General features: G+C 39.5%; 1 protein-coding gene across 5 annotated transcripts in view; it reads right to left on the bottom strand.

Annotated features, from left to right (window-relative positions):
- The window catches only part of LOC127572552 (solute carrier organic anion transporter family member 4C1-like), a 76,968-nt gene that overhangs the window by 29,746 nt on the left and 19,763 nt on the right, over nt 1-27,459 (bottom strand). For all 5 annotated transcript variants that reach the window (XM_052019941.1, XM_052019940.1, XM_052019942.1 and 2 more), the window contains 5 exons: nt 22,559-22,822; nt 18,568-18,762; nt 16,448-16,544; nt 8,147-8,268; nt 3,153-3,268 (listed from right to left, as the gene is read on the bottom strand). In XM_052019941.1, the coding sequence (XP_051875901.1) occupies nt 3,153-3,268; nt 8,147-8,268; nt 16,448-16,544; nt 18,568-18,762; nt 22,559-22,637 (609 nt within the window). In that variant the 5' untranslated portion in view covers nt 22,638-22,822. The remainder of the gene's footprint in view (nt 1-3,152; nt 3,269-8,146; nt 8,269-16,447; nt 16,545-18,567; nt 18,763-22,558; nt 22,823-27,459) is intronic.

The raw sequence follows: 27,459 nt of genomic DNA, 5'->3' as shown, positions 1-27,459 counted from the left end.
CCAGTGTGAAAGCTAGACTTTGAGTGCAGGTAAACACACTAAATCCCTCCGACACAACTTTCCTTGCTGTCTGGGACATAACCAAATTTCATGTTGCCTATTTTAGTGGGAAAACATTGAATAATAGTGCCAATAAAAATTTGGATGGAATGGCAGCTGTACTCTGAATAGAAGCCAGAAGCTTAAATGTTAAGGGAGACAATCATCTCCCATGTTCTTTGTCGTGCTCTCTCTGTGGCAAACTTTGACTGCAGGTTACCTTGCAACATAAAACACAGTTCTCCAATTGCCTCTCTGCTAATGGGCAACCAACAGTTCTCTTTTATCACCTGTAGGCAACTTTAACTGCACCTACAGGAACAGTTTGTAGAAGACTGGCAGTCAGCCTCCAGTAACATCACACATCCTTGACAACCCCTTGATGTCCTTTAACCTCTTACACACAAAAAGAATGAAGGGACAGTGATACAGCTGCTAGCCTGCAAAACTCAATTTAAGTGGACAACATTAGCAGGATAATGGATCCGAGCTTGGTCCACTGTTGTTTGTCACCTATATTAATGATATGGATGAGAATGTAATTGGCACGGTTAGTAATTTTGGTTACTAACCAAAGTTGGTAGTGTGCCAAAATTGGTGGTATGGTAGAGAGTGAAGAAGGTTATCTCAGCCTATAACAGGATCCAGATCAACTGGGATGTGAGCCAAGGAATGGCAGATGGAATTTAACTCAGACAAGTGTGAAGTATTGCATTTTGGAAAGATAATATCCCCCAGGACAGGACTTACACAGTAAATGGGAGGAACCTGGCGAGTGTTGTAGAACAGAGAGACCCAGGGGTACAAGTACATTATTCCTTGAAAGTGGCGCTGCAGGAAGACAGAATGTTGAAGAAAGTATTTGGCATGCTTGCTTCATTGGTCAGGGCAATGAGTACAAGAGTTTGGGCGTCATGTTACAACTGTATAAGGCGTTGGTGAGACTGCACTTGGAGTATGATGCGCAGTTCTGGTCGCCTAGCTATAGAAAGGATGTCCTTAAACTGGAAAGGGTTCAGGAAAGATTCACAAAGATGTTACGGGGACAGGAGAGTTCTTGTTACAAGGAGAGACTGGATAGGCTGGGACTTCTTTCCCTGGAGCGTATGAGACTGAGGGGTGAGGTATATAAAAGCATGAGGGACATAGATAAGGTGAATGGTCATAACCTTTTTCCCCAGGATAGGGGAGCCTAAAGCTAGAGGGCACAGGTTACGGTGAGAGGGGAAAGATTTAAAGGGGACCTGAGGATGAAACGTTTCTCACAGATAAATATATGGAACAAGCTGCCAGAAGAAGTGGTAAAGGTGTGTATATTTACAAACTTTAAAAGCCATTTGGACAAGTACATGGACAGGAAAGTTTTAGAGGGATATGGGCTAAACACAGGCAAATGGGATTAGCTCAGGTAGGTAACTTGATCAGCATGGACAAATTGGGCATAAGGGCCTCTTTCCATGCTATAACCCTATATCCAGCTGATGTGCAGAAAACGGAGGGTCAGTATTATTCGAATGCAAAAATAATGAATATCATGCACGATTGGTGTAAAAGCTAAGAACCCTCACAGAACTCAAGGAGTGTGAAATTGCTGTGTACTTTAAGATTATCTTGATCACCCTTATCAGTTTGGCTTCCCTACAATGAAGCAGCTCCAACTGAGTGATGAAGATTTCTGTGTTATGGTCAGAGAACAAAGAATATTAATCGGTACAGCACAGGAATAGGCCCTTTGGCCCATGATATCTGTGCCTAACCCTTTCTGCCTGCACATGGTCTATATCTCTCCATTCCCTGCCTGATCACATGCCTGTCTAAATGCCTCTGAAACATACCCGCTTCTGCTGCCTCTGTGTAAAAAAACTTTCTTCACAATCTCCTTTAAACTTCTCCCCTTTCACCTTAAAGCTATGCTCTCATGTTTGTCATTTGCACCCTGGGAAAAAGACTCTGACTATCTACCCTATCTATGCCTCTCATAATTTTATATCTTTTTATCAAGTTACCCTCAGCCTCTGATGCTCCAGAGAAAACAATCCAGCTTTGTCCAACTTCTCCTTAAATCTTTCCTCTCCTCAATCTCTCCTCATCCTCTTCCCTAATCCAGGCAATATCATGATGAATCTCTTCCACACCCTCTCCAAAGCCTTCACATCCTTCCTGTAACGGGGTTACCAGAACTGTATGCAATACACCATATGTGGCCTAACCAAAGTTTTATACAGCAGCAACATGACTTGCCAACTTTTATCCCAAATGCCCCGACCGATGAAGGCCAGTATGCCATACACCTTCTTTACCATCCTACTTATTTCAGTTGCCACTTTCAGGGAGCTATAGACTTGTACCCCAAGATCCCCCTGTACACCATTGCTCCTTAGGGTTTTGCCATTTACTTTATACTTTCCTCTTACATTTGCCTTCCCAAAGTGCAACTCCTCCCATTTGACCGAATTAAACTCCATCTGCCATTTTTCCGCCCATATTTCCAACTGATCTATATCCTGCTGCACCTGTTGATGACGTTCCTCACTATCCACAACTCCACCAATTTCTGGGTCCACATGGGGTGTCTCCCCATCCTTTCTTTGATAATTCTTCAGATCTTCTTTTTAGCACTTTCAGCCATTTTTGCTGATGGAACATTTTTCGCAAAGCTCTTCCTGGCTGCAGCAAATGCCACCTCTGCCTGTCTCAGCTCTCGAAAGGTTGGCTCGAATGCTTATACATCACATGGGGGTAAAATTCATGTTAAGTGCACCACAAATGAAGTCCATGGAAGGTAAGAGCTAATGGCATGTGAAAGGGTGATTGGCCTGAACTTAACCTATTCCTATTCGGCCAGTTGGATTAAAAGCACATGTTAGCTGTTTCTCTTTGCACAGATGCTGCCTGACTTGCTGAGTGTTTCCAGAATTTCCTGTTTCTGTTTCAGATTATGAGCAGAGTTTGGGCCTTATAGAAGTGCAAACCACAGTTCTATCAGCACTCAGCCCAAATTGGGTACCTTATAGTGAAAGATGCCCTTGTGACATCAAAATGGCTCTGTCGTAAACATGACAAACATTCTGGAGGAACATCCTAGGTGGAGATCATTTTTGCAGTAAGCTTACCGTCAGTACCATGAAGAAATCCTTAAAACTTTCTCCAAAATGTTCCCGTGTGAAAATACTTGAGTCTTTATAACAATGAGCCTGAGAAATCTTTTCAAGTTGTATTTTTTCTGTGCCTGCAATGAACAAAATATTTGGACAGGGTGAAACTAAGAATATCAAGAATCGTTTCTATTGTCATGTCTGCAGGACTTTGGATGATATTCAAAACATCACCAATCTCTTTATAGAGTTATAGCCATGTGGTCTGAACAGAAAACCAGACTTGTTTGCCAATGGCAACACTGATAGAAATTGTGATCACATAGGCCTTGTAAAATCCATTCCTTCTTACATTCCATATCATATAGCTCTTCCACAATGCTGAGTGGAACAAATTATAAACTGATCAAAACTGGGCCTTCGTGGGGTACTGTTCTTCCTTCACTGCAAGCCTAGTGCCAAAAAATATGGACGTCAGAGGAATGGCCTGTGACCTGAAAATGTGATGTGAAAATAGAGAGACACAAGAGATTGCAGATGCTGGAACCTGCAACAACAAATAATCTGCTTGAGGAACTCACCGGGTCGAGCAGCATCTGTGGAGGGAGAGGAATTGTCGATGTTTTGGGTCAAAACTCCGCATCATGGCTGAGATTGGAGAGCGGAGATAGCCAGTATGAAGAATTGCAGAACCATCCCTAATGACAGTGGCAGTAGCCCCATTAAGTGTGAACCTACCATCCTCCCTCAGCCCAGCTGAGGTGGTATGGCCCTCCTAAATCTAGAGCTTCAAAGCCAACTACCGTCTTCTTAATTGGAGGATGGGAGGGGGAGGGGGGAGGGGTGGAGGTTTGTGAGCACCTTTAGTGCAGGCTTCCTCAAGAGTGTTGTTGGAGACACAGCCACCAGTCAGACTAACTCAATGGTCCAGGCTCTTCAAGCCAGCCAGGTATGACAGTCCTTGTGCATCCAAATGTGATAAGTATGAGCATGGAAAGACTATTGATGGTGATTCCAAGTGGTGACCCCTGACCAGTAAGACTTAGCCTAATGACGCACAGTTACGGTACAAAGAGAAGCCATATGAAAGATTCATTGATACATTATGTCATAATTTAATTTAATAAATGAGATTGGAATACGAATTGTGTATTGATATTTTTTGCATTGTGGGAAAGATAAGGAGTGAGAAGCCTTTGGTATTGAGGTGTTATTTTGAGATTACTGGCGTCAGTGATAAAGTATTTCATCACAGTGACTCAGGGCAGAAAGGGGTGCATGTGTTGCAACCCTGTTCCTCTTCCTGTTTTTTCACTTCCTCATATTTAGACTTCTCAGCTTCTTCCTGATAGCTAGTGATAAAGGCAAACATGCAACATGCGGCACATCACCACAGGTTTCATGAGTTATTAAGCTGAGTACTTCAGGACTCCACCAGGGAGTAGCATAAGGAGTTTGTGGAGACAGAAACAGAGCCGATATTTCAGATCGATGTCTTTCCATCAGCACTGGTAAAGTGAGAAAACTAGTGTGTTTTGAATTGAATAAAGATACAATGCATACATTGGTGAAACCAAGCACAGATTGAGTTACCACTATGCAGTACACCCCCATTCAATCTGTAAGGATAACCTTGAGTTTCCAGCTGCTTATCACTTTAATTCTCCATCCAACTCCCACTCCGATCTCTCAGATGTTGATTTCCGATGTTTTCTAAGGAAGCGCAAAATAAACCTGAGGAACTGCACCTCATCTTCTACTTGTGGAATATTCTGCAGTTTCCACACTGACGTCAGTCACTTCGGAACCCACAAAAGCAAAGTGTAAGTAAGTCATCCTGGATCCCAAAGAATGGCCTAAGAAGAAATGGACATGGAGGCTGGTGACAGGTGGTGTGCCGCAGGGGTCAGTGTTGGGACCCTTGTTATTCATTATTTCTATAAATTATTTGGATGCGAATGCACAAGGTTTGATCAGTAAGTCTGTGGAAGATAGTGAAGGAGGTTATCGTAGATTACAGGGGGATCTTGATCAGTTAGGGAAGTGGACCAAAGAGTGCTAAATGGATTTCAATACAGATAAGTGTGAGGTGACACATTTTGGAAAGTCAAACCAGCGTAGGACTTGTACTTTGAATGATAGGGCACTCGGGAGTGTAATGGAACAGAGGGACCTAAGAGTGCAAGTGCATAGTTCGTTGAAAGCAGCGACAAAGGTCGACAGGGTGGTGAAAAAGGTGTTTAGCACACTGGCCTTCATCAGTCAGGGCACTGAGTATAGGAGTTGGGACATTCGATGTACAGTTTTGGTCACCCTGTTATAGGAAAAATGTGATTAAACTGGAAAGAGTGCAGAATAGATTTACGAGGATGTTGCCAGGACTAGAGGGCCTGAGTTACAGGGAGAGGTTGGCAACACTAGGTCTTTATTCCTTGGATTGTAGGAGAATGAGGGGTGACCTTATAGAAATGTTTAAAATTATGAGAGGCATGGATAATGTGGATGGTAACAGTCTTTTCCCCAGAGTAGGGGAGTCCAAAACTAGGGGGTATAGATTTAGTGTGAGAGGGGAAAGATTTAAAAGGGACCCGAGGGGCAGCTTTTTCACACATGGACTCGTTGGATTGAAGGGCCTGTATCCGTGCTGTATTGCTCTATGAATCTATGACTCTCCAAGAAAGAGGGGAAGGTATCACCTGGGGATAGACTGTTCCAACTTCCTTAAGCATGCACATTTAATTCTCTTCCCTAATTGCCTAAACCTACCTTCACTTCAAATATCTATTTGGTTCCATCACATACATATCTTTTGTTCAATCCCACAAGTGGGCATGAGTGGCAAGGTTAGGTGTCCTCACCTATCCCTCAGTGCACTTGATAATGCAACAGTGAGCTGCCGGCAGTGTGTTAAAGGTATTCCAGTGTGGTGTTAAATTGGGAGTTTAACTCAGGATTTTGACTCAGTGACAATAAAGGAAATGTGATATGTTACAGCCATGCAGACCACTAAATCCATGCAGGCTCTCAGGGCAATCCCATTAGTCATATGGCTCCACTTATTTCCCTGCAGTTTATTCTCCTGCACATGTACATCAACTTCTCCTTGATTCTCCGACACTAGGGATAATCTACAAAGGCTAATTAACCTATTAACTCTGATGTCTTTGGGATGTGAGAGGAAACCAGAGCATTTGGAGGAAACCCATGTTCTCCACAAGGAGAATCTGCAAACTCCATACAGAAAGCACCAGAGGTCAGTATCAAACCCAGGTCACTGGAGCTGTGAGGCAGCACCAGTAATTACTAAGCCAATGTGCACATTCCAACCACTCTGCCTTGGCCTTCTGCTTTGTCAGTCAAGTAGCCCTGAATGTTTAAGTCAGTGCTGAAATGATGCAGTCTAAGGTGGGACCATTGTGGCCCATAATCTTTTAAGACATCACAGAAGGACATATACTGTATACTTCTCTAGCAGCCTTCCATTTCACTTGTTTTTGTCACAAGAGTGATATTTGCTGTTGCTCTGGGTAGAAAAAGTGATTTAGGTAAATTGCTAATGGGAGTTGAACATTTTAATTAAGGCATGAAAGAACTGAGTTCCTCAGTTGCAGAAGATAAGGCACTTGGCACCAGGGCTCCAGGTGTGATGGTGTAGAGACTTTCTCAAAGCAGTCTTCAAATGAGATGACAACAAGCCAGATAAAAACTATCCAGGTCTGGTGTTCTTGTGGATTCCCTTCTCTTCCTACTCTATCTCAACCTTCTTTTCATTATCCACAGCTATCCCTCCTCAATTTCAAGCATGGCTTTGTTTATTTATTGAGTTAGAAGGTTGTGAGTCAAGTCCCACTCCAGCAAATGGCACACAAAAATCTTGGCAGACGTTCCAATGCAGTACTGAGACTGCTGCACTGTACTATGTACTCCATTAGAATAGGCATTGTCCTTTGGATAAAATAATAATCTATCTGTTCTATTGGGTGGACATAAAAGATCCATGACAACAATTTGAAGAAGATCAGGGATGTTAACATCTCTAAACTGCAGATAATCTGGTCATTATCATTTTTCCAATTATAGAAGTACGTTATGTGCACAAATTAGTTGTAAAGTTTTTCACATTTTTGTGATGTCCACCTCACAAAATAAGTCAGTGGCTGCAAAATGCTTGAAGATATTCTGAAGAGGTCATAAAAGGCATTCTATAAATGCAAAACATTCCTTTCTTCTGGCTCACAAGTTTGATTTTCTAGCACAATTGCTAAGGTTAATAGTGAATTCTGTGATTGCCAATAACATATAATAGCAGTCTTCTGTACTGCCAATAAGCATCATGTGACTTGACAGATTCTCCAAGAAACTCTCCTGTTTCGTTTCAAAAGTTCTCTTCAAACTCATTGCAGTAATTTGCTCTCAATCATCAAATAAACATTAAAATGTGAGTATGCCCTTAGTAGTAATTGCAGTTTCCAGCAAAGACTTTCATAGACTGCAGCACTAGCCAGCACAATGATGTGTGGCTTCCTGAATGAGCATTACAGGCCAACTTAATTAGAAATCCAAACATTAATCATTCTCTGGGCATATATTTCCACCATGCACTTAATCTCCATTACCAAAATAGTATCTTGTGCTAATGATAGGTTAACCAGGTATTACAGATGAAAACCCCACCTTGGAGACATCTTGACACTTAAACTATTGGTACCACAGCAGAGGAAGTATGTTAAGCATTTTATTTAGTAAGTAACATATACAACCTTAAATATTAGCAAGAATACAAAATAGAAATTAATTTTAGTACTCTAATTAAAAATAATTTAGCAAACTTTGGTTTTCAGTTTTCATGTTCTCAGTTATTTCAATTGGATGATAGCATCTAATTTTAAAAAATGAATATCCACATACACAAGCACTATCTTAAAGTCAAAACCTCTTAGGTTTCAGATCTTTTTCATGATTTTTAAGCTATCTCAGTAATCATTTTGAATTGAATTAGTCATGTGACTTACCTGGTAGATGCTTTGGGAAGCATGAAAGAGGTAGAATCAGAATCCAGGAAAGTATCCAACACAAAAGAAAACCAATCCACCAAGCACCAAGCCATCGAGGGTCATCTGACTTTAAATCAATGCTGCAAAATAAATATAATGTCTTAACATTAGACCTTGGTGTAGATTTTGGGAATCTTGGTTGGCATGGACCAGTTGGGCCAAAGGGCCTGTTTCCATGCTGTATGACTCTACCTTCTCTGCAGTGTCATAATTTTACCTCCTGGTACTGCACAAAAACTAAAAAAGTGTACGTTTTGGCATTAGCCAATTTTTAAACAATGTTCACATTAGCTTTCTCTCATCCTTCTGAGGGATTTTAACAACATCTAGTTTAACTTAATTTCAAAGGTATACACCTTGATTGCTTCCAATGTCAGGTATAATTTGGGCTATGGATTAGTAAGGACATCTTTCAAAAGATAATGTTTCATCAAATGAACATCAAGGTATTAATTGAAACATGTTTTTGTAAAACCTCATTAATCAGTTTTAGAGAAGAGTGGACAACTGGGTGCTAGGGATTGAAGATGTGAAAGACAGAGGTGAGAATTGAAAGGTCAATTTCTTCTCTATGCTTGAGATTCTCAAATGGCAATCAAAATACCTGTCCCATTCAGATCAAAAATTAGTTAGTAGCTCTCCAGCTCCAAGAGACAGCTACTTCGAATCCCATGAGGTAAAATTCTGAGAATCTGCCCATGCATAGGCTTTGTTTTGCCAGCTCTCAAAGGCCCACATGTCTGATCATGTCATTCTGCATTACCTATACAACCAGCAGAACAATCCATATGCAAGGTGAAGCAATCTAATTTTGTTAATTTGAAAAGTTGAAATACATGATTTAGGATCATTCAACACAGGATATTGAAATGATAATATGTTTTAAAAGCACTGTTCCCAAATCAGGACTGTATTACAACAGTTAATTTTTTAAAAATATATTAATTATTGCTTTAAAATCAGCAAATGTTGGTACACATGGATATCATGTATGGAGTGCGAAGCAGTTAACTATTTTGATATTTACAGGCAAGTGGCAAGGGTGAAGTATGTGGGGATAAAAAGGGTTCAAGGACACAAAATTAACAGGACCTCAAATAATAGGTCTTCATTATAAAGCATAATTTGACATCACTTGCACAAAATTCTACACATAACCAGGCTCACAAATAGCAGCAGGCCTGACTTGGAGGACTTAGGCTTGGTTCAGCATTGGCTGTTCATTCCACAACCTACACACCCACAATTAGAATCTTTCCTTTCCAAGCACAGATATTTGTGTATTGTTGGCATCAAAAATATAGTCTTCTTGAACGCTTCGAGCATATACCAAGTAACAAAGTGGGAGAAAATGTAACTGGAATGAATTGTATTTGAACAATGATACAGTGTGCCTCAAGAGCCTATGTTCCATTGCTTCACACTGAAGAACATATTATCAGTCCCCATAAAATAAATCCTTGTAAACAGTGTACAATGATCTAAAATTAAAGACCAAATCCCCAATAAAGTATCTCTTCAGCTCTTTAAACATTTGAATTTATTGGCCTCAACATTGTAGCACAATGAAATAACTTAGTTCATTGGCAGCAAGCTTTAGGAAACTTGTTCAAATCCTCCATGCACATACTTGCATAAATGTAGAAACCACAGGGCATACACAATGATGCCAAGCAGTGTGTTTTAATGGAGACACAAGAGACTGCAATTGCTGGAGTCCAGAGTAACAAACAATCAGCTGGAGGAACTCAACAGGTCGAGCAGCATCTGTGGAGGGAAAGGAACTGTTGATGTTTTGGGTCAAGGCCATGTATCAGGACTGAGAGTGGAGAGGGAAGATAACCTGGATATAGAGGAGAGGGGGAGGGGTGAGGCACGGGCCAGTAGGTGATTGGTAGTCCAAGGAGGGGTGAAGGATGATAGGCAGATGGAGCCAAGTGGGCGAAGGTAAAGGGTGGAGTTGGAAGACAGAGGCAGGTGTACGATAGGTGGAAGCAGACAAGAAAAAAAAGAGCCAGGTGTGAGGAAGGGAAGGTGAAGGGTGAGACAGCTAGGAAGGTAATAAGCAGGATCACAAAGTGCTGGAATCTGATAAGTAAGGATGGCAGTAACGGGAACCATTAAGGGAGAGGTGAAGCGCAAATGGAACCAGATTGGGGGAACTGTCCCGTTTGGTGAGATGTGTGCATGAATTCACTTGATTTGCTGCTAAGGAATTTAAGGCACCCATTCTTTTCTATGTAGGTTCTCCTTTAAATAGTTTGTTTGTTCCCACCTGCTGCCACTTCCATCCCTATTGATAGAGTGGCCCCTAATCACCCTGCACCCATCTTAACCACAGATTGAATGACTGAACTGACTGACCCTCAGCACCTGTTTACATGACCTGAGCTCAGTCCTCCCCACTGACCCACCCCTGACCCTAGCCTGATTCTCATGACAACATTACCCCACCACTCCTACACCTCTCACAATCTGAATTCTTCTATCAGCTCTGCAATGCCAGAAAGATGGAAACGTCTTTGGGCATCTCTGCAGTGCCACTTAGTGTTACTTTTAAGACACTGTATAGTTCCTTGCCACTCCTATGGTATCACCAACAATAAATCAGATAATATACACATTTGTAAATACAAATATCATATTATTACTTGGATTAATTGTATATATTACACAACATATCTTCTGCTCCCAAGGCTTTAAGATCTTTTAGGTTGGAAACAAAAATGGTCAATCAGAATTAAGCTATAAAATTGTTAATTAATTACGCTTGTTAATTTCAGGTTCCATATCAACAACTGGTTTTCTTGTCTTTTAAAAAAAGTTACCAAGGATGACATCTGACATGACTAAGACAGAAATTTTAATGCTAAAATTCCTGTGTCGACATCTTCTGCTATAAATTGTTCTGTTCATAGTTATATCGGCTGTTGCTTAAATAAGCATTTCAAACTGCAATTTCACTACTGCCAGTTTTGCATCACCAGCAACTCCATCTTTACAATAAAGGAACACCAATCCTTAAAATGTTTCTATACTTCAAAAACATTTGTAGATATTGATATTTCACTGTAAAGAAGAATATCAAAATATTTTGATAATAAAACAATACTTTCAGCCCAGTGAGGAAGGAAGTAGAGTTATGCCAAGATCAGAAAATGAAAGGGAACAAATGGAGTATGAATTAATTAGGGAGCACATAGGAAGCAATGATTGCAGGAGGATTAAGTTTAGGTTATTTGTGGAAAAGAGGTGGTAAACTAAAAGCAAGGTCACTGAATGACAAAAGGGTTATTTACAGATAATTGAAATTGGCTCAGATGAAGCGAAATCAAGAGATCTGCTGGTCAAGCAGTAAATACAGAATGGGTGGCTTCCATGGAGAAAATAGTTATAATACAATCTCGATGCATTCCTACAAGGAGCAAGGAAGAGCATTCAAAGGTGGAGCTCCTGGTCTACTTAAAATGTAGAAATGAATATAAAACACAAAAAGGAACATTATGATAAATGCCAGATTCACAGTTCAATAAAGAACCTGGCCGGGTACCTAAAGACCAGAGGAAATTTCAAAAGTGAAAGTGAGGGGAAAAGAGAGCACATCAGAAAACAGTAACAAAGAGTAAACATAAAACCATTTGTAAACACTAATAAGATGACAGTCAACGGAAAAATATGCTCAGTTTGGAAGCATAAAGCATCTTTACTGGCAGAGGGCTTGTCTGTGGTAAAATATGAGACCACTGAGCATTTACGTTCAGTAGAGAAGGGGATGCAGCCAACGTAGCAATAAAGGAGAAGGCAGGAACAACAACTGGTATGATAAAAATCTTGCCTCATTAATGCAATTGGTTTCTTCAATGAAGCAATGGCATGGCTTGATGAATACAGTGGACTTGATACGGACTTTCATACAGGGTGTGATAAATTATTACATAAAAGGTTAAATTGAAGCCCATGGAGTCAAATAGGCTGTAGTTGTTTTAAACTAGGAGATGCAGAGAGTTAAATAGTTGTTCTTCAGACTAAAGGAAGTGTGCAATTTCAACCACTGCATATTTTTATTAATGCTAATGACCTGGACTTATGTATACAGGGCACAATTTCCAAGTTATCATGAAACTCCATAGAAAACAGTGAGCAGGCCTATACCAAACCTCCTGAGGTTCTGAGCAGATTGGTAAAATAGACAAATGCAAGGCAGTTGAAAAATAATGCAAAGTATAAAGTAATTGATTTAGGTAGAAAATATGATGAGAAGCAATATAAATGGAGGTTTCTGCCCAGTACTCCAGTTTCCTCCCACATCTCAAAGATGAGCTTGTAGGTCATTTGGCAACTATGCATTATCCCCCACTGTAGGTAATTGACAAAAATAATCAAAGCAGTGTTGATGGGCATGTAAGAGAGAATAAGTTATGAGGTACAGGGAAATAAGGAAAGAGGTAATGGGGCTGATAGGATTGCTCTGCTGGGGGCTAGTATAGACCCAACAGCTGAATGGCCTCCTACTGTGTTAATCTAAGTAAGTAAGTAAATGATACAATTTTAAGAACTGAAAAAAAAGCAGTAAAGGCTATACAATTTATTGAATCCCACCATTCATTAAGATCATGGCTGAATTTCTACACTAACCCTTTTCCTACATAACTCCCATATCCCTTGATTCATTCATTCTCTCTCTCGCGCACACACACACACACACACGGAAACCAAGAGATAGAAATAATTCAATAGAAAAGAATTTTGGAAGTGTGGTTCAAGATGTATGTACAGTAGAACTGATAATCTGGTACTCTGAGGACTTTGATGATGCTTGACTGGCCAATTTTTCAGACCATTGGGTGTTATTTCTAGTAATACCTCAACACTCTCTTAATTCATTTCTTGTAGATGTTACACAGTGTGATAATAAATGTTCAAGTGAACCAGATAAATTGAAAGTGAACACAAGAACCTGAACACAGTGAGTCAAATGGGAATGTGACAGACATTACCTGGATTTCTGAATAGTCGTTTCAAGGATTATCAAAGTTTTACTGCACTACTGAAGTGGTTGTTGCAGGGATGGGACTGAGAACAAAGTTCTACCTCTACAGTTCTACATTGTATTCCAAATTTGGTACCACCAAAGCCCTGTGGAATTGCAGTGAAACCATTTTACTCTTATACCTCAACCCTCTTGCAATAAAGGCTGAAATAACATTTGCCTTCACAATTGCTTACTTTATTTACAGGTAACTTCCTGTGATTCACATGCAAGGACCTTAAATCCTTCAGTATACCTGCATTTAAGATTCATTCATCTTTAATAAAAATGTGCTTTCTAATTCTTTCTGCCAGTGTAAATAATTTCACATGTCCACACATACTTGATCTTCCACCGTCTTGCTTAACTCGAAATCAATCTTTGATTCACTTTGTAGCATTTTAGTATCTGATTCATTTTCCCACCAGTTTTGTATCATTAGCAAACCTGGCTGCATCACGCTTGGTCCCTTGATTCAAGTCATTGATTTAAATAATCAATATAGATATAGCTGAGGTCCAACTACCTATCCATGTAGGATTTCACTGATTACACCCAGCCATCCCAAATCCCATCATCTGACTTCTAGCCATTAACCAATTCTCAATTCATGCTATTATTCACAATTCCATGACTCCAAAGATTGTTCAATTTTAATGAGCATGTAGTAACAGAGAGGGCAGGTTATATCCATATATAGTCTTTGAAGATGTCAGTGCAACTTCAGAAGGCTGCTAAAAAGGCAAATGGAATCCGGGGCTTTGTAAACTTTGGCAGAGAGTATTAATGCAGAGAAGTTACATCAAGCCTCAATAAAACACTGGCTACTCCTAGATGGATTATTTTATCCAAATCAAAGCTTCACACTTTTGAAAGGATGCCAAGATTACTAGAGGGTGAGAGGAGATTTACCGAAATCATTTTATCAATTTGAAAAAAGCAATCCGTCAGCTCTTGTTCTAAGCCTCAGGCTCTAACCCTGCTTTGTTGCAGCCTTGAACAACTTCTGAAAGAGGGAAAATTTATAAACTGAGTCAGTTTTAAGGGAATATATGCTTGAAATCCAGTGTGAGTGGGAAATTTATAGAAATGTAAATAAAGCAAAATCAAGTCTGGCAAAAATAAGTGTTGTTAGTTGTACAATTAGTAATATGTCTGCCCCTAGTATAGAACAGATTCAGTCTATATTCACTGGTATTTAGAATGAGAGGTAATCCCTGTTATCTTCAGGAGTTATGGAATTATGTGGATAGCAGGCATTAACACAATTGAGAACCAGTCTTTAAACAGAAGCAGGGAAATTTAAAATGGATGTAAGAAAAATGGAGGGTTATGGGCTGTGCAGGAGGGAAGGGTTAAATTGATCAAGGAGCAGATAGGACAGCACAACATCATGAGCCAAAGGGCCCGTATTGTGCTGTACTGTTCTATGTTTCATATTCTTTAAAAAAATCTGTTTGAATGTAAATTACAAGCAGTAATCAGTTCTGAAATTATAAATATAGCTTTGTGAAGAAACAGTACTGTCTACAGAGCATAGGCTATTGGCCCACAGCAGGAGGCCACTCGAGAGAAATGGTTTGCAAACGGACATGACCTTGAAACTTTCTCGTCTGCATCAGCCAAATGTAAGACAATGAGGGTATGTTTATTGGCCTACATCAAACCAACCAGGCATCAGACACCTTCAGCTAATTTATTTTGTGTCATTATCAAAGATCAAGGAAGGTTCCCAGGCCAGACATTTTGTCACTTAGCACGTCAAACATGGCCATAGGCATATTTGCTCCGTCTATCAAGAATTGGGATATTTGTGTACGCAGAGAGTCGGCCCTCACAACACTAATTTTGAGTGCCTGGGTTTTCTGTCCTCAGAAGCTTTTAGAATTACTTTGTCCCAGCAAAGGTATTTGAACATTCAGAAATGTGTTATCAGTTACAGTGTGTTCCCATTGTAAATATGTAATTCGACAGAACCATTTGTTAGACTCAAAATATTTAAGTAAATAATATCATTGTAACTATTGAAATTGTATTGAATCACCTGCTGTTATCTTGTTCTCAGGAGTATAAAAACTCTATGCACTTTGAGTTTGGGGAGAATCTCTCCAAGAGAATGCCCGCTTGGCGTGATGAATAAAGACCTTTTTGCATCTATCAGCTTCTTTAACTTAGTCACAGTCACAACAATCCCAATGAAACATAGAAGATACTGAGGGGCATTTACAGGATAGATGTTGAAAGATATTTTCCTCTGGTTAAGAGGCTAGAATTACATGGCATGATTTTTGGATAACAAGTTAGCCACATAGGATGAGGAGAAATATTTTCAATCCTAGGCTGTGAAGCTTTGGAACTTTCCATCCAGTGGGCTGTGGATGGTCATTTGCTAAGTGTTTTTAAAACAGAGCATGAAAGGTTTAGAACCAAAGGGAATCAAGGAAAGAAAGAGGTCTTAAGATGGAGGATCTATCATGATCTTACTGAACGGCAGAGTAGGCTTGAGAAGCTTTATGGCTTATTCCTGCTCTGTTTCTTATGCTCTCATGTCCTGCTGTTTCCTATAACCAGACTCCAACACAGATGTTTTCCTCGGCCAGATTAAAATCTAACACCATTTTAAGAATAGGAAAATATTATAATCTGGATAAATCATTAAAGGAATATGTGTTCCTTCCAGGAGATGTAGAATAAATTGGAAATATATTGGAGTGGAAATAAAAGGAAAACAAAAGGAAAATAAAAGAGGACAGTAAAAATGAGAAAGTCACAGGCAAAAGGAGATGTACAGAATTGAAAACAAGAGTAGATTGTGTGAAGGGATGTAAGAGATGAAGATTTTCTTTCTATTCCTGTCCAAATGGATTCTAGCCTGGAGGAAATAAGGTGGGGGAAGGTGGGGAAGGGTACTGGTGGGTAAATGGTTGGGGTTAGAAGGAAAAAGGATCAGAGGTTAGAAGGAAACATGGGATTCAAGGGTCTGTGACAAGGAGAAAAAAATAGAAGTGACAAGAGTTGGAGATTTCTTTTGTCAGGAATATCCCAAGACTTCAACTAATTTCTGTTATTTGTTTCAAAGTCTAAAGATTTTGGATGAGAACTAGGGATGTGCTGGCTGTGATTTATTTTATCAAGTGCTTAATATTAATCAACTTGCTTTACATGAATAAGGGCAAATAAATGGAGAGAACATAACATGGAGAAATCTAAGAAAATGAAAAACAACTTACTTGGAAACACGATTGACATCAATATAAATGTCCAGCATCTGACCACCTAAAAGAAATCCAAAAGCTGGGCCCAGAACTGACATAGCATTTCCAATACCTGCAGAGTATCATAAGATATGTTTACTTAATTGAGATTTAAGGCTCTATAATGTTAAAAGTATGATTGCAATTCAATTAACTTCCCCTCAGTGGCTGTGCTTTCAGATGCCCAAGCCCAAAGTTCTAGAATTCCCTTACTAAGTCTTTCAATCTCTCCATCACCATTTTTTTTGTATTCTTATTAAAACTTATCCCACCTGTCTTAACGTATTCACAAGAGATTCTGCAGATGCTGGAATCTGGAGCAACACACACATAATGCTGGAGGAACTCAGCAGGTTGAGCAATATCTATGGACGGAAATCAGCCTCGACCCGAAATGTCGACTGTTTATTTCCCTCCACAGATGCTGCCTGATCTGCTGAGTTCCACCAGCATTTTGTGTGTGTTGTCTTAATGTATTGTTATCTTTGCTACAACTCTTGTGAAGCACCTTCATGTGGTTTACTACATTACAGTAGTTAACAAATGCAAATAATTGTTGAAGTTGTAATTACAAATTCCATTTTGATTGCTCAAGGGCAATCTTGTACATTTAAAACTGAAATTTTTGCTTAAAGTCACATTGTGTCATGCATATATAAAGAATAATTTTTAACCTAACCAAGATACATTGACAAGAACATTTTCTTGAATCCTGATAAATAATATGGACAATCAAACAAGATCCTGGAGTATAAACAAAAATGTCAGCCATGTGTTAAAATAAACCTCTTACTTTCCAAGTATGCACTGCTCACATCAGCTGCCAAGGCACGATTTAACAACTAATGTGCCGCAGGGACTGGTGCTGGGATCTCAACTTTGTGGAAAGTAAATTTGCTAGTAATACACAGACAGGTAGGAAAGTAGGTTGTGCAGAAGTCATAAAGGGACTACAAAGGAATAAAAAATGGGCAAAGATCTAGCAAATGTAGGAAAATGTGAAAATGCACATTTTGGCAGAAAGAAACAAATAAATAAGGAGGTTATGTTTCAGTTACATAGGCCATTGGTGAGACCACATATGGAGTACTGCATACAGTATTGGTCTTCTTATTTAAGGAAGAATGTAAATGCACTGGGAGTAGTTCAGAGGTATTTCAATTAATACCTCTAATGGGAGGATTATTTTATGAGGAACAGCTGCAGACCCTATGAGGAGTAGGATAGTAAGTAATCTGAAAGAGCAAGGAGAGGCCAGGGAAAGGGCATGACAGGCAGTAGATTTGCAAGGGCTCAGAGAAGCAGCAAGAGGTTTAAAAGAACGAGGAGAGGCAAACCTCACAAATTCTCACAGGTACAGCAAAGGAGATTGATAACTGGTTCAAAAAAATGACGTGTTGCAAGAGGAGGCAGTTGATATGCAAGTTGGAACACATGGGCATTCCTACTTATTTGTTAGTACTTTCATTCTCTGAAGTAAAAGACAGTAGACTGTAATAAGTAGTTTTTGAAGTAGAAACACTTCCCTTGCAAAATTATTGCTCTTAATTAAAGGGGGTAGCTGGAAAGCTTAATCTCAGGGTAATTTGTAGCAGGAGAGTTCTGGTCTTTCTGTGCTATGTGGGAAATGAGGGCATCAGGTGCACAGAAGACCTGCAGACTTTGCAATGCACATGGTCAGTCCCTGATATTCTTTAACAATATTTTTGTCATTGAAATTGTATTGCTCAGGGCACATTAATATTGCACTACATAATAGAATTTCTAGGCCTTACTCATCAGGAAACAAATGCTTAACAAAATGATTTCTCAGCTTAAAAATAAAAGCTCCACGAAAATCCACCATTAAATTACTGACATAGTGATGGTGAAAATGATCTGTTGTCCATCCCACTAAAATCCCTACCCGCACTCTTCAACCAGCTATTTAATAACATGGTAATGCACGAAAATATAACTTTTGTTTTCGAACAAATAATGCGATATAACATACAGTATGAATCATATCTTTCCAATTCGGGACTACCACAATTTTCCAGAAAACCAGTGATCTTTGATGTAAATATAACACAACTCAAGCAGTCACGTAAGCATACCTATATAAAGAGAAGTTTTATCATCAGGAACAGAGTCATCGAGGTAGGCTGTCCCCAGTGTGTACAAAGGGGTTCCTCCAACTCCATGCAACAATTGCCCCAGAAAAAACAGCAAGAAAAAGCTGGTGTCTTTGGCTGCAGTAGAGGTATTGCAGGCTTGTGTGGTGGAATTACCATTGGAAGGAACACAGATATCTGAAAGAAAAGATGCTGTAATTATCCTAATATTTTAAAAGCTAGGTCTCTGGAGCGTTCACATCTTTATGTTACTTTTCATTTTTTGTTCCCTATTGGTGCCCGAAGTGATTGTGCTCAACAATCATAATGGCATTAGTTTACCACATAAATTAAGCTCATTTGTAGCAGCATCCAATTGAATGAAAAAAAGCTTTTGAGCTGAGGCAGAACACAAGTTATCCAGATATTAGTTAACAATTTCCTTTGAGCCCTAAAATGATCTGACAAACTGAATAGAGTTGCTGAATTTGTCTGACTGCATAGCTCAGTACCAGTTTGTTGATCTGACCTGTTAAGTAGATGCACAATTCTTCATTCCGTTAACAAAGTTTGAGTTCGCCAACAGAGTGCATTGCAGGGTGGCCTTTTGGTCAAAGCAAATTGCAGTGTAAATCCTGACACACAACATCCATGGTAAAGATATCAATGCTTAGCAGGAACAAAGAGTAAATCAGACAGCAACTTCCAGTGAACACAGTTAAAGATGGAAATTAGGAAATTGTTGTCCTGTTTGTCTTCACAAGACAAGATCACAAGACAAAGGAGAAGAAGTAGGCCATTCAGCCCATCGAGTCTGCTCCTACAGGAGATGTATTATATTGGAATCTTACCAAAAGGCACAAAAATACATAGACTTGCATGAAGAAATTCTATTTAGTGAAGAGATAACCTTCAAGCTCAACAGCAAATGGGGCTTGTCCATTTGAGTGCAAGTTCATTTTTTAACGGCTTGATAAATCCTGATTGTTGCCAAATAACTTCTCTGGCACAGGAAATTAACTTTTATGGGTATAGAACTAAATTCTTCAGATTTTAATTATTATTGGAGACTTGGCATTGAATTAAATACTCTTAACTGACACTTCCGAAGTCTGACTCTGCATGGCTCAGTTCCGGTTCTTCAAGCTCATATGTTACGTAGATACACAATTGTTTGTTCTGTTAACAAAGTTCTAGTTTCCTTTGCAGAGTGCATTGCATCAAGCTGGCTTTCTAAGTACAGGAAGCTTCTGTGTCATATCTGGCGTACAACATTTATGGTTCAGCACAATCATAATGAACATTCATGCACCGCTGACCAGAAAATTCAGCCAAAATAATATAATACATATTGAATATTTAAACTGATGCTAATAAATCATCATGTGTACACACAAAGCCTTGATTACCTGTTGCACACTTTCTTGCATGTGAAGAAAAATACAGCATGTTCAGGACTGACACCAGTTAAGGGGGAGTTGGCAGGGTTGCAGATTAAGACTGACACTCAGGTGCCTGATTAAAATTGAGGGGGAGGGGACGGGAGTTGCATTAGAGACTGGAACCTCGGCGATGGGCGCAGGGAGTAGTTGCCAGAGGTGGCAGTGGTAGGAGAAGTATGAGTTTGCATAATAATCATAGCTTGTGGCTGGTGGGTTGGGAGGCAGTCGCAGTGGCTAGAAATCTGAGACTGGATCACAAATTGGGGGGATGGGTGTGGGATTTCGTCACAAGGCCATGGTGTCAGGTAGGGAGTGAGCAGGAGATCATGGGGAGGCCAAGGAGAGCAGATAAGTTACGGAATTTGAAAGGGAGCTAACTAGGTCAAGTTCCCAGTTCTGGGTTGTGGGCTACTACAGGAGGATAAGATAAGATTTCTTTATTAGTCACATGTACATTGAAACAGACAGTGAAATGCATCTTTGCATGGAATGTTCTGGGGGCAGCCCGCAAGTGTCGCCATGCTTCTGGCACCAACATAGCATGCCCACAGTTAATTTCAGTGATGTACTTGATTACTTTAAAATCATAATAATAGAAAAATAAAGCAGTTTTCAGTAAGTCAGCTTATTGAAATTGTTTGCTGGCCATTACAAGTCAGAAGTATTACATGGGTCTATACCGTATGTGATGGGAAGCTTCTAATGTAACAGATTTTTTTTTATCTTAGATCCAATGATTAATCAGATTTTGGCATGAAAGAAGTTTTGAAATTTCTATGTTTGCTCATGAAGTGGCACAGGTTTTGGGGTTAGCAATGAATAAACGGCTCTGGCCATTCACTACAGCTACATTTGCTCAACATACATTCAACTAGCTTTTGCATTAGAGATTGTGGGATCAGAAGTCCTCCACAAAATACCTAGGGTTGGTGAAAACAGGCAAGCAACCATTGTCTAGGGCACAAAAACACGTGCTAAAATGGTAATGCTTAGGTGACTATTGCCAGATATTCCATTCACAATTTCACAAATCATGACAAAGGGTTGAGCTTACAAATGCTGTTTCTTGCCTTAACAGGAGAAAATTAAGTGCTGGTGCTCAGCATGAAGTAACCCTTCAAGATGTATGACCAGGTCAAGAGTGGCAGGAAGGAGATAGGAGCGGCTTCCGTGAAATCTCCATTGGATAATTAGGTACTGTGTCTCGGGATAAGCAGTCATCACCTCCATGTTACACCACCACCCACTTTTCCAAAGAAAGAAGATGGCCTTACTTGGAACACATGATCTATCAGAAAAGATTTCTTAGTGATCTTTAGTGACAGGATCTCTCTTACATGAGCAATTCTTCATCTTCCTGTTATCACTTGCAGTTTTTTCACCATGTACTGTATTCACAATTGAATATTCCAACAGTGACAACAAAAGTGCATTTCCTGCCTTTAAAGCCACTGTGCACAAATGAACATGTGCATGGAATCCACAGTACTATTTAACATTATACCCTAAATACGAAACACGTTTTGCATGTGAACTTCAGCTTCAAATCTACTACCTCACACTTAAAAAATTCATTTTGCAAAATCATTTCTAGCTCTGTGCATCTCCTTAACCAATCGGACTGAAGAATGCTTATTGAGTCACATAGAGTCTGAAAATGGAAGTGTAAGTTAGAAAAATTAATTCAATGCTCAGTGGAACGGAAGGAAAGAAAGATTACATTAATAAAAGTAAAACATAAGAAGTAGAAGGAGGAGTAGTTATTGAACGACTCACTTCTGCTCTGCCATTCATCAAGATAATGGCTGATCTTTTCTCAGCACCATTTTCCTGTACTAGTCCCATGTCTCTTAATTCCCTAAATATCCAAATTTCTATTGAAGAGATAAAAAGAAAATAAGTTGCATTTGTTAACTCTTAAAATCTCCAACAACCATTAAAATATAAAGGAATGTGACCCTATGTGCCTAGAGATAAATTTCCAATGTGAGAGACGTTCTTGACTTAATGTGCCTTTAAAAAGAAAATCACTTGCACATGAATAGACAAATTTAATGGTTATCGAGTTAGTTTTGCAACTTCCCTCAGCCAGATAAAATTGTAGCAAAGCTTTCAGCTGAGTAGACCAAGTCAAGCCACAATTCCCTGCTTTCCATGCTTAACTGCACATATGCGGTCATGAGAAATTGCTTGCTGATTTACTCTTTAATGAATCTGAGTGCCAATAATCTTACTTTACATTCACTTCCAAATCTGAGCCAGTATTGGCCTTGAATCAAACTTATGACATCTTGGTTCATGCAGCTCAGTGCTGTTCAACAGAATAAATTCATCCATTGAATCACCAAATATAAACTAATTTAATTAGCATAAGCTCCACATTAAAGAGGTACAAAAATCAATGAGAAATTAGCTTATTATAGCTAATTAGCTGATTTCCTTTTATTTTTTTGATGCAAGTTTGAAATTAGATTGCATTATCTTACTGAAACTACTGTAATACAGGAGAGTAAACAAGGTAATACTTCTCAAAACAAAAGATGGAAACAGACCTCTCATTTCAGAACCGTAATTATATAGGCCACTACTGAAATGAGGAAGAGAATATACAAGAGATCCCAATCCAAGCATAAAAGCTGAAAAGGCCAGCCACCGTGGCTTGTGTCCTTTTTGTCCATAGTAAGAGATAACGAGAGATAAGGTGGTGAAGGAGATATCATAGCCAACAGAAATCAATCCTGTGAAGAAACTAGTCAAGTTGTATCGCTTTTCAATTGTGGAGATGTTGACGTTCACCAGACCATTCACCAAAGCACCTGGAACAAAAAGAATATTTATTATATTAAAGATATAAAAGTAGGGAATATATCTCAACAGTAATACTACAGTAGCATCAAGCAAACTACATCAGTGCTAACTTAATAAATTCAAATGAACACTTCCTGGTGTAAGTTATGATTTCCATGTCATTCCCCATTATTCCACATTATCCCAGAATTGCCTGACATCTGGAAATTCTTGAATCACCCTTCTTTTTATTACTCTTACACCAGAATGGGACCCTTCAAAAGTAAATCCCATTACTTACCTTCTATTCTTCTGACCCCTTACAACATGAAATCAATACCATCACACTACCAACTTTAATCTTAACATCCTCATCAACTTGGCCCCAATTCCCTGATGTCCCCTAGATCCTCACCATTATCCAATCCCAATCTCTCCAACCCCCTCTAACTCCAACTCTGAACTCCCCGGGCACACCCCACCCCAAGTGACTATCGACTTCCAGACCTCACAAGCAACCCATCAAAGGGGATCTTTACCACCCCCTTGGTCAACCAGCCCCACCATCCAGAGGCCATGACCAGTTTCCAATGCAATGACCACACCAACCCTCGCCCCTGCTCACCTTGGTCCTGAGCAGACTCCCATATAGCAGCTCCCACAGGCACAGTCAAGCCTCCATTACAGCCCATCTCCTAAGCTTGTCTGGTCTCCAAAGTACCATTCCTTCTCCTCCAGCCCTAATTAATCGCTCATGCAGCCTATCCTGCTTCCTACCTGACCAGTTTCTTTGTAGCACACAATCTCCTTGACTCCAAGATGCCTCTGGTGCCACATCACCACTCCCCCTTGAAGTCCTGACCAATGGAACACTACCTTCTTCCCCTCATGCAAATTCCTCTCATGCAAAACAGTAATTTAGACTTAATATGCCTGTAAAAAAAATAGAAACTCCAATAGATGGTCCTCTCTTCCCCAGTCCTGGACTGAGCCGCAGTCCTCGGCCTCAGATATGGATGATGACACAGTAGCAGCCCAGAACTTGTGCTACTGATATTTGCAGTGGCAAACCCATAAGTGAAATGGTTATTGAAGTGTGGCACAACCATAATAGTGAGCTTTTTTTCAACTATGCAGTACAACTTCTAGGCCCCTATTTTGTATTCATGTTATTAATGAAATATTGGGAAAGAACTTAGTTGATGGCCACTAAGAAATATGCAAAATACTGAAGGGGAAACATACTGTATGTATTGTCATATACATATCCAAGTATCATCAAGGTTTATGGTTCCACATTCCTCGGCAAAAGAAGTGGGCCACTTGACTCATTGCAGCTGCTTCGCCATTCAATGAGATTATGACTGATCTTCTCAATTCCAGCACCTGCAGATTTTTTTTGAATGTCAGACTATTTATGTTGTTTTAAGTAATCCTACAACTTGTAAAAAGGAACATATTTTTCTGATTCAGAGGGAAATCATACAATTACTGCATGAAATAAGCCATGTAGCCCATTAGGCCAATGTTCTAATTGTGCTATTTCTCATAAAACTTGTGTATAATTTATGTTTAATTTATGTTTTTCTTGTGAATGCTGCTTATATGATGCTATGCGCCTGTGATGCTGCTGCAAGTAAGTTTTTCACCCGTGCTAACATGTACTTGTGCATGTGACAATAAACTTGACTTTGACTGTCTGCATGAGGAATCTAGTCATCTCTTTTCCCAGCTCTTACCCTGCAGCCCTGCAACTTTTTCAGCATTGATCTTGATGAATGGTGGATTGGGCTCAAAAAGCTGTATGGTTTTCTTCTGCTCCTATTTCCTATGTTCTTGTAAAAGACTTCTGAAAATACAAATATGCAACACCCTCTGGTTTCCCCTTCATTCACTGCACCAGATACATACTCAAAGAACTCCTGTAGATTAATCAAGTAGGATTTACCCATCTAAATCCATTTTCATTCTGCCAATTGTATTATTATTTTCCAAGGATCCTTTCTTATAGATTCCAGATTTTCCCTACTACAAGTCAGTTGTGCCCTGTTTTCTCTCTCCCTCTGTGTTTAAACTATGGGATTACATTTGCCACTCTCCAATTGTAGGAACCATTCCAGAATCGACAGAATTTTGTAATATAATAACCAGAGCCACATCCTTCAAAACTCTGTGTTGTAAATAGAAATATAGAAAATAGGAGTAGAACTGGCCTTTCAAGCTTGCTCCACTATTTAATGTGAACTTGGTTGATCCTCTAATTCAATACCAAATTCCCATACTTTCCTCACACCCTTTGGGTTTGGAAACTTATTGATTTCATTCTTAAATATATTCAGCAGAAAATCATCATCCTTGGGATTTATCAGTTTTCAGCTCATTAATTCTACATATGCTGTAATAATAGTTTTTTAAACAAATGCTAATTTCTTTTCTTTCCTCATTTGCTTTGGACCCTTGATTCTCCAATATTTCATGAAGAATTTTTGTGCCTTCTCCTGTGAAGAAAGAAACAAAGTATTTGTTTAATTCTTCTGCCATTGTTAGGAAGAATCAGCTAATAATTAGGGGTTATAGCACAGTAGCCATTAGTACAAACAAGAATCAGCCTTCAGACTGCTCAAATGTAATAAGCAGTAACTGGTCTTTAAATTATAAAGTCTGTGTAGACAAACACTGCTTCTGTGAGGAGAGCAGACTACCAGCTCAGAGTAGGAGGCCAGTCAATAGGCATGCTTTGGAACCTGACAAGACAATCTCTTAACAGACACTAGTATGAAGCTACGTTGTTAAATAATGTGACATCCATCCATACAATAGATTCTTTAAGAACCCTGAAACCGACCATTCGGAATAGGACATCCTGAACTTTGCACCTTTGTAACACACACGGGAACACAATAGATAAATGGTCATAATAATTTGCCACACTGAAACCCCCAGGATGATATCAGTGAAGGTTCCAGATGCTATTTTGCCACTTAACCCATGGTCATGGTCGTATTTCTCAATCAATATTTGGGGTGTATCTATATCTGGAGAGCCACCCCTCACAATACTGTGGTAAAAGGCAGCTGTTTTGGATGTCTGGATTCAGAGTGGGACTTGTCAGTTAAGATATGTGCCCACTACAAATATATAATGCTACAGAATTAATTGTCCAAAATATTGAAGTGGACAAAATATTGCAATTGTCACTATTGAAATTGTATTTAATCACCTGCTGTTAGCTTAGTGCTTAAAGAGTATAAAAAATTCAATACTTTGAGTTCAGGGAGATTCCACCACCAGGTCTCCTCTGTGTGCCTGTGGGTGATGAATAAAGAGCTGTTACATCTACAGCTTCGATCTCCGTGTGGCTCACCCAAAGTCATAACAGTCATTTCCTTACTCACCATCATTAATTCTCCCATCTCAGTCTGCAATGAGCCCATATTTGCCATTACTAGTCTTTTCCCTTTTACATGCTTATAAAAGACTGTTGGATTTGATTGTTTTAAGTAGTTTTTTAATATGTATAGTGTTTAATACACCTCAAGTGGCTGCACGAGGTATAACCGCTCTTTAGCTTATTGGTTTGTCCATCAGGTGAATATGTGTTTTCTCATTGGTTGGATTTGCCACAGGTATCTAATAGGTTTTCTGATTGGACTATTGTTATCTAAGGAGTATTGGTATTGGTTTATTATTGTCACTGACCTTTTACCTCAGGTATAAAAGGTGGCATTTTTTTTTGTTAATCACCTCTTGCTCTCTTCCCCCTTCCCCTAGCTCATTTTAGTTCCTTTTGTCTCGGCTCATCTCCCAGTAGTAAAGCTAGTGCCATGTGGTCTGTGACTGTTTCTTTGTTTTAAACTTTTCCAATAAAACTTTGTGAAGCACCAAGTTGTTTTCAACTCATTGTTGGACTCCTGAAAGAACCTGCAGATTCAAAAATAACCAGATCCGACAAAACCTTACAGACTGCTGTTATGTTTCTCACTGATGTTTCCACTCTCATATCTATTTTAACTTTCTTATCAGTTTCTTGGTCATCCTTTGCTGAATTCTAACGTCTTGCCAATCATCAGGTTTACTGCCCCCGTGTCCAGCTGCATGCTCGTCAATTTTCCTGTCAGGTCCATTCTGGGACTACTCCCTTGAATTATATAGACAGTTAAAAACACAAATTGCTTTTGCTAGCCTTGCCCTTCACTCTAACAGGAACATGTTGGCCTTCAACTCTCCCTATCTCACTTTTAAAAACCTCCCACTTGCCAGATGCCCCTTTACCTGCTAACAGCCTCTTCCAATAAACTTCTACAAATTCCTGTCTAATGCCATCAACATTAGCCTTGCTCCAATTAATTTAACTTGTGAACCAGCCCTACCTTTTCCCCATAAATATTTTAAAGCTAACAGAATTATAATCACTGCTCAGCCACTGACACATCAGCCACTTGCCTAGCCTCATTTCCTAAGAAGTTTTACCCCCTCTCTAGTAGGGCCATCTACATATTCCTTGAGAAAACATCCCTGGACACACTTAACAAATTGTGCCCCACCTAATCCCTTAACACTGTGGCAGTCCCAGTCAATATTACGGAAGGTGAAACACCTACTATTACAATCTTACACTTATCTGCGATCTCCCTACATGTTTGCTCCTCTAATTCACGCTGACTAC

The sequence above is a fragment of the Pristis pectinata genome, chromosome 7, assembly GCF_009764475.1.
Source record: "Pristis pectinata isolate sPriPec2 chromosome 7, sPriPec2.1.pri, whole genome shotgun sequence".
NCBI lineage: Eukaryota > Metazoa > Chordata > Chondrichthyes > Rhinopristiformes > Pristidae > Pristis > Pristis pectinata.
The sequence above is the reverse complement of the archived record's forward strand: the minus strand, read 5'-3'. Positions and strand labels throughout refer to the sequence as shown.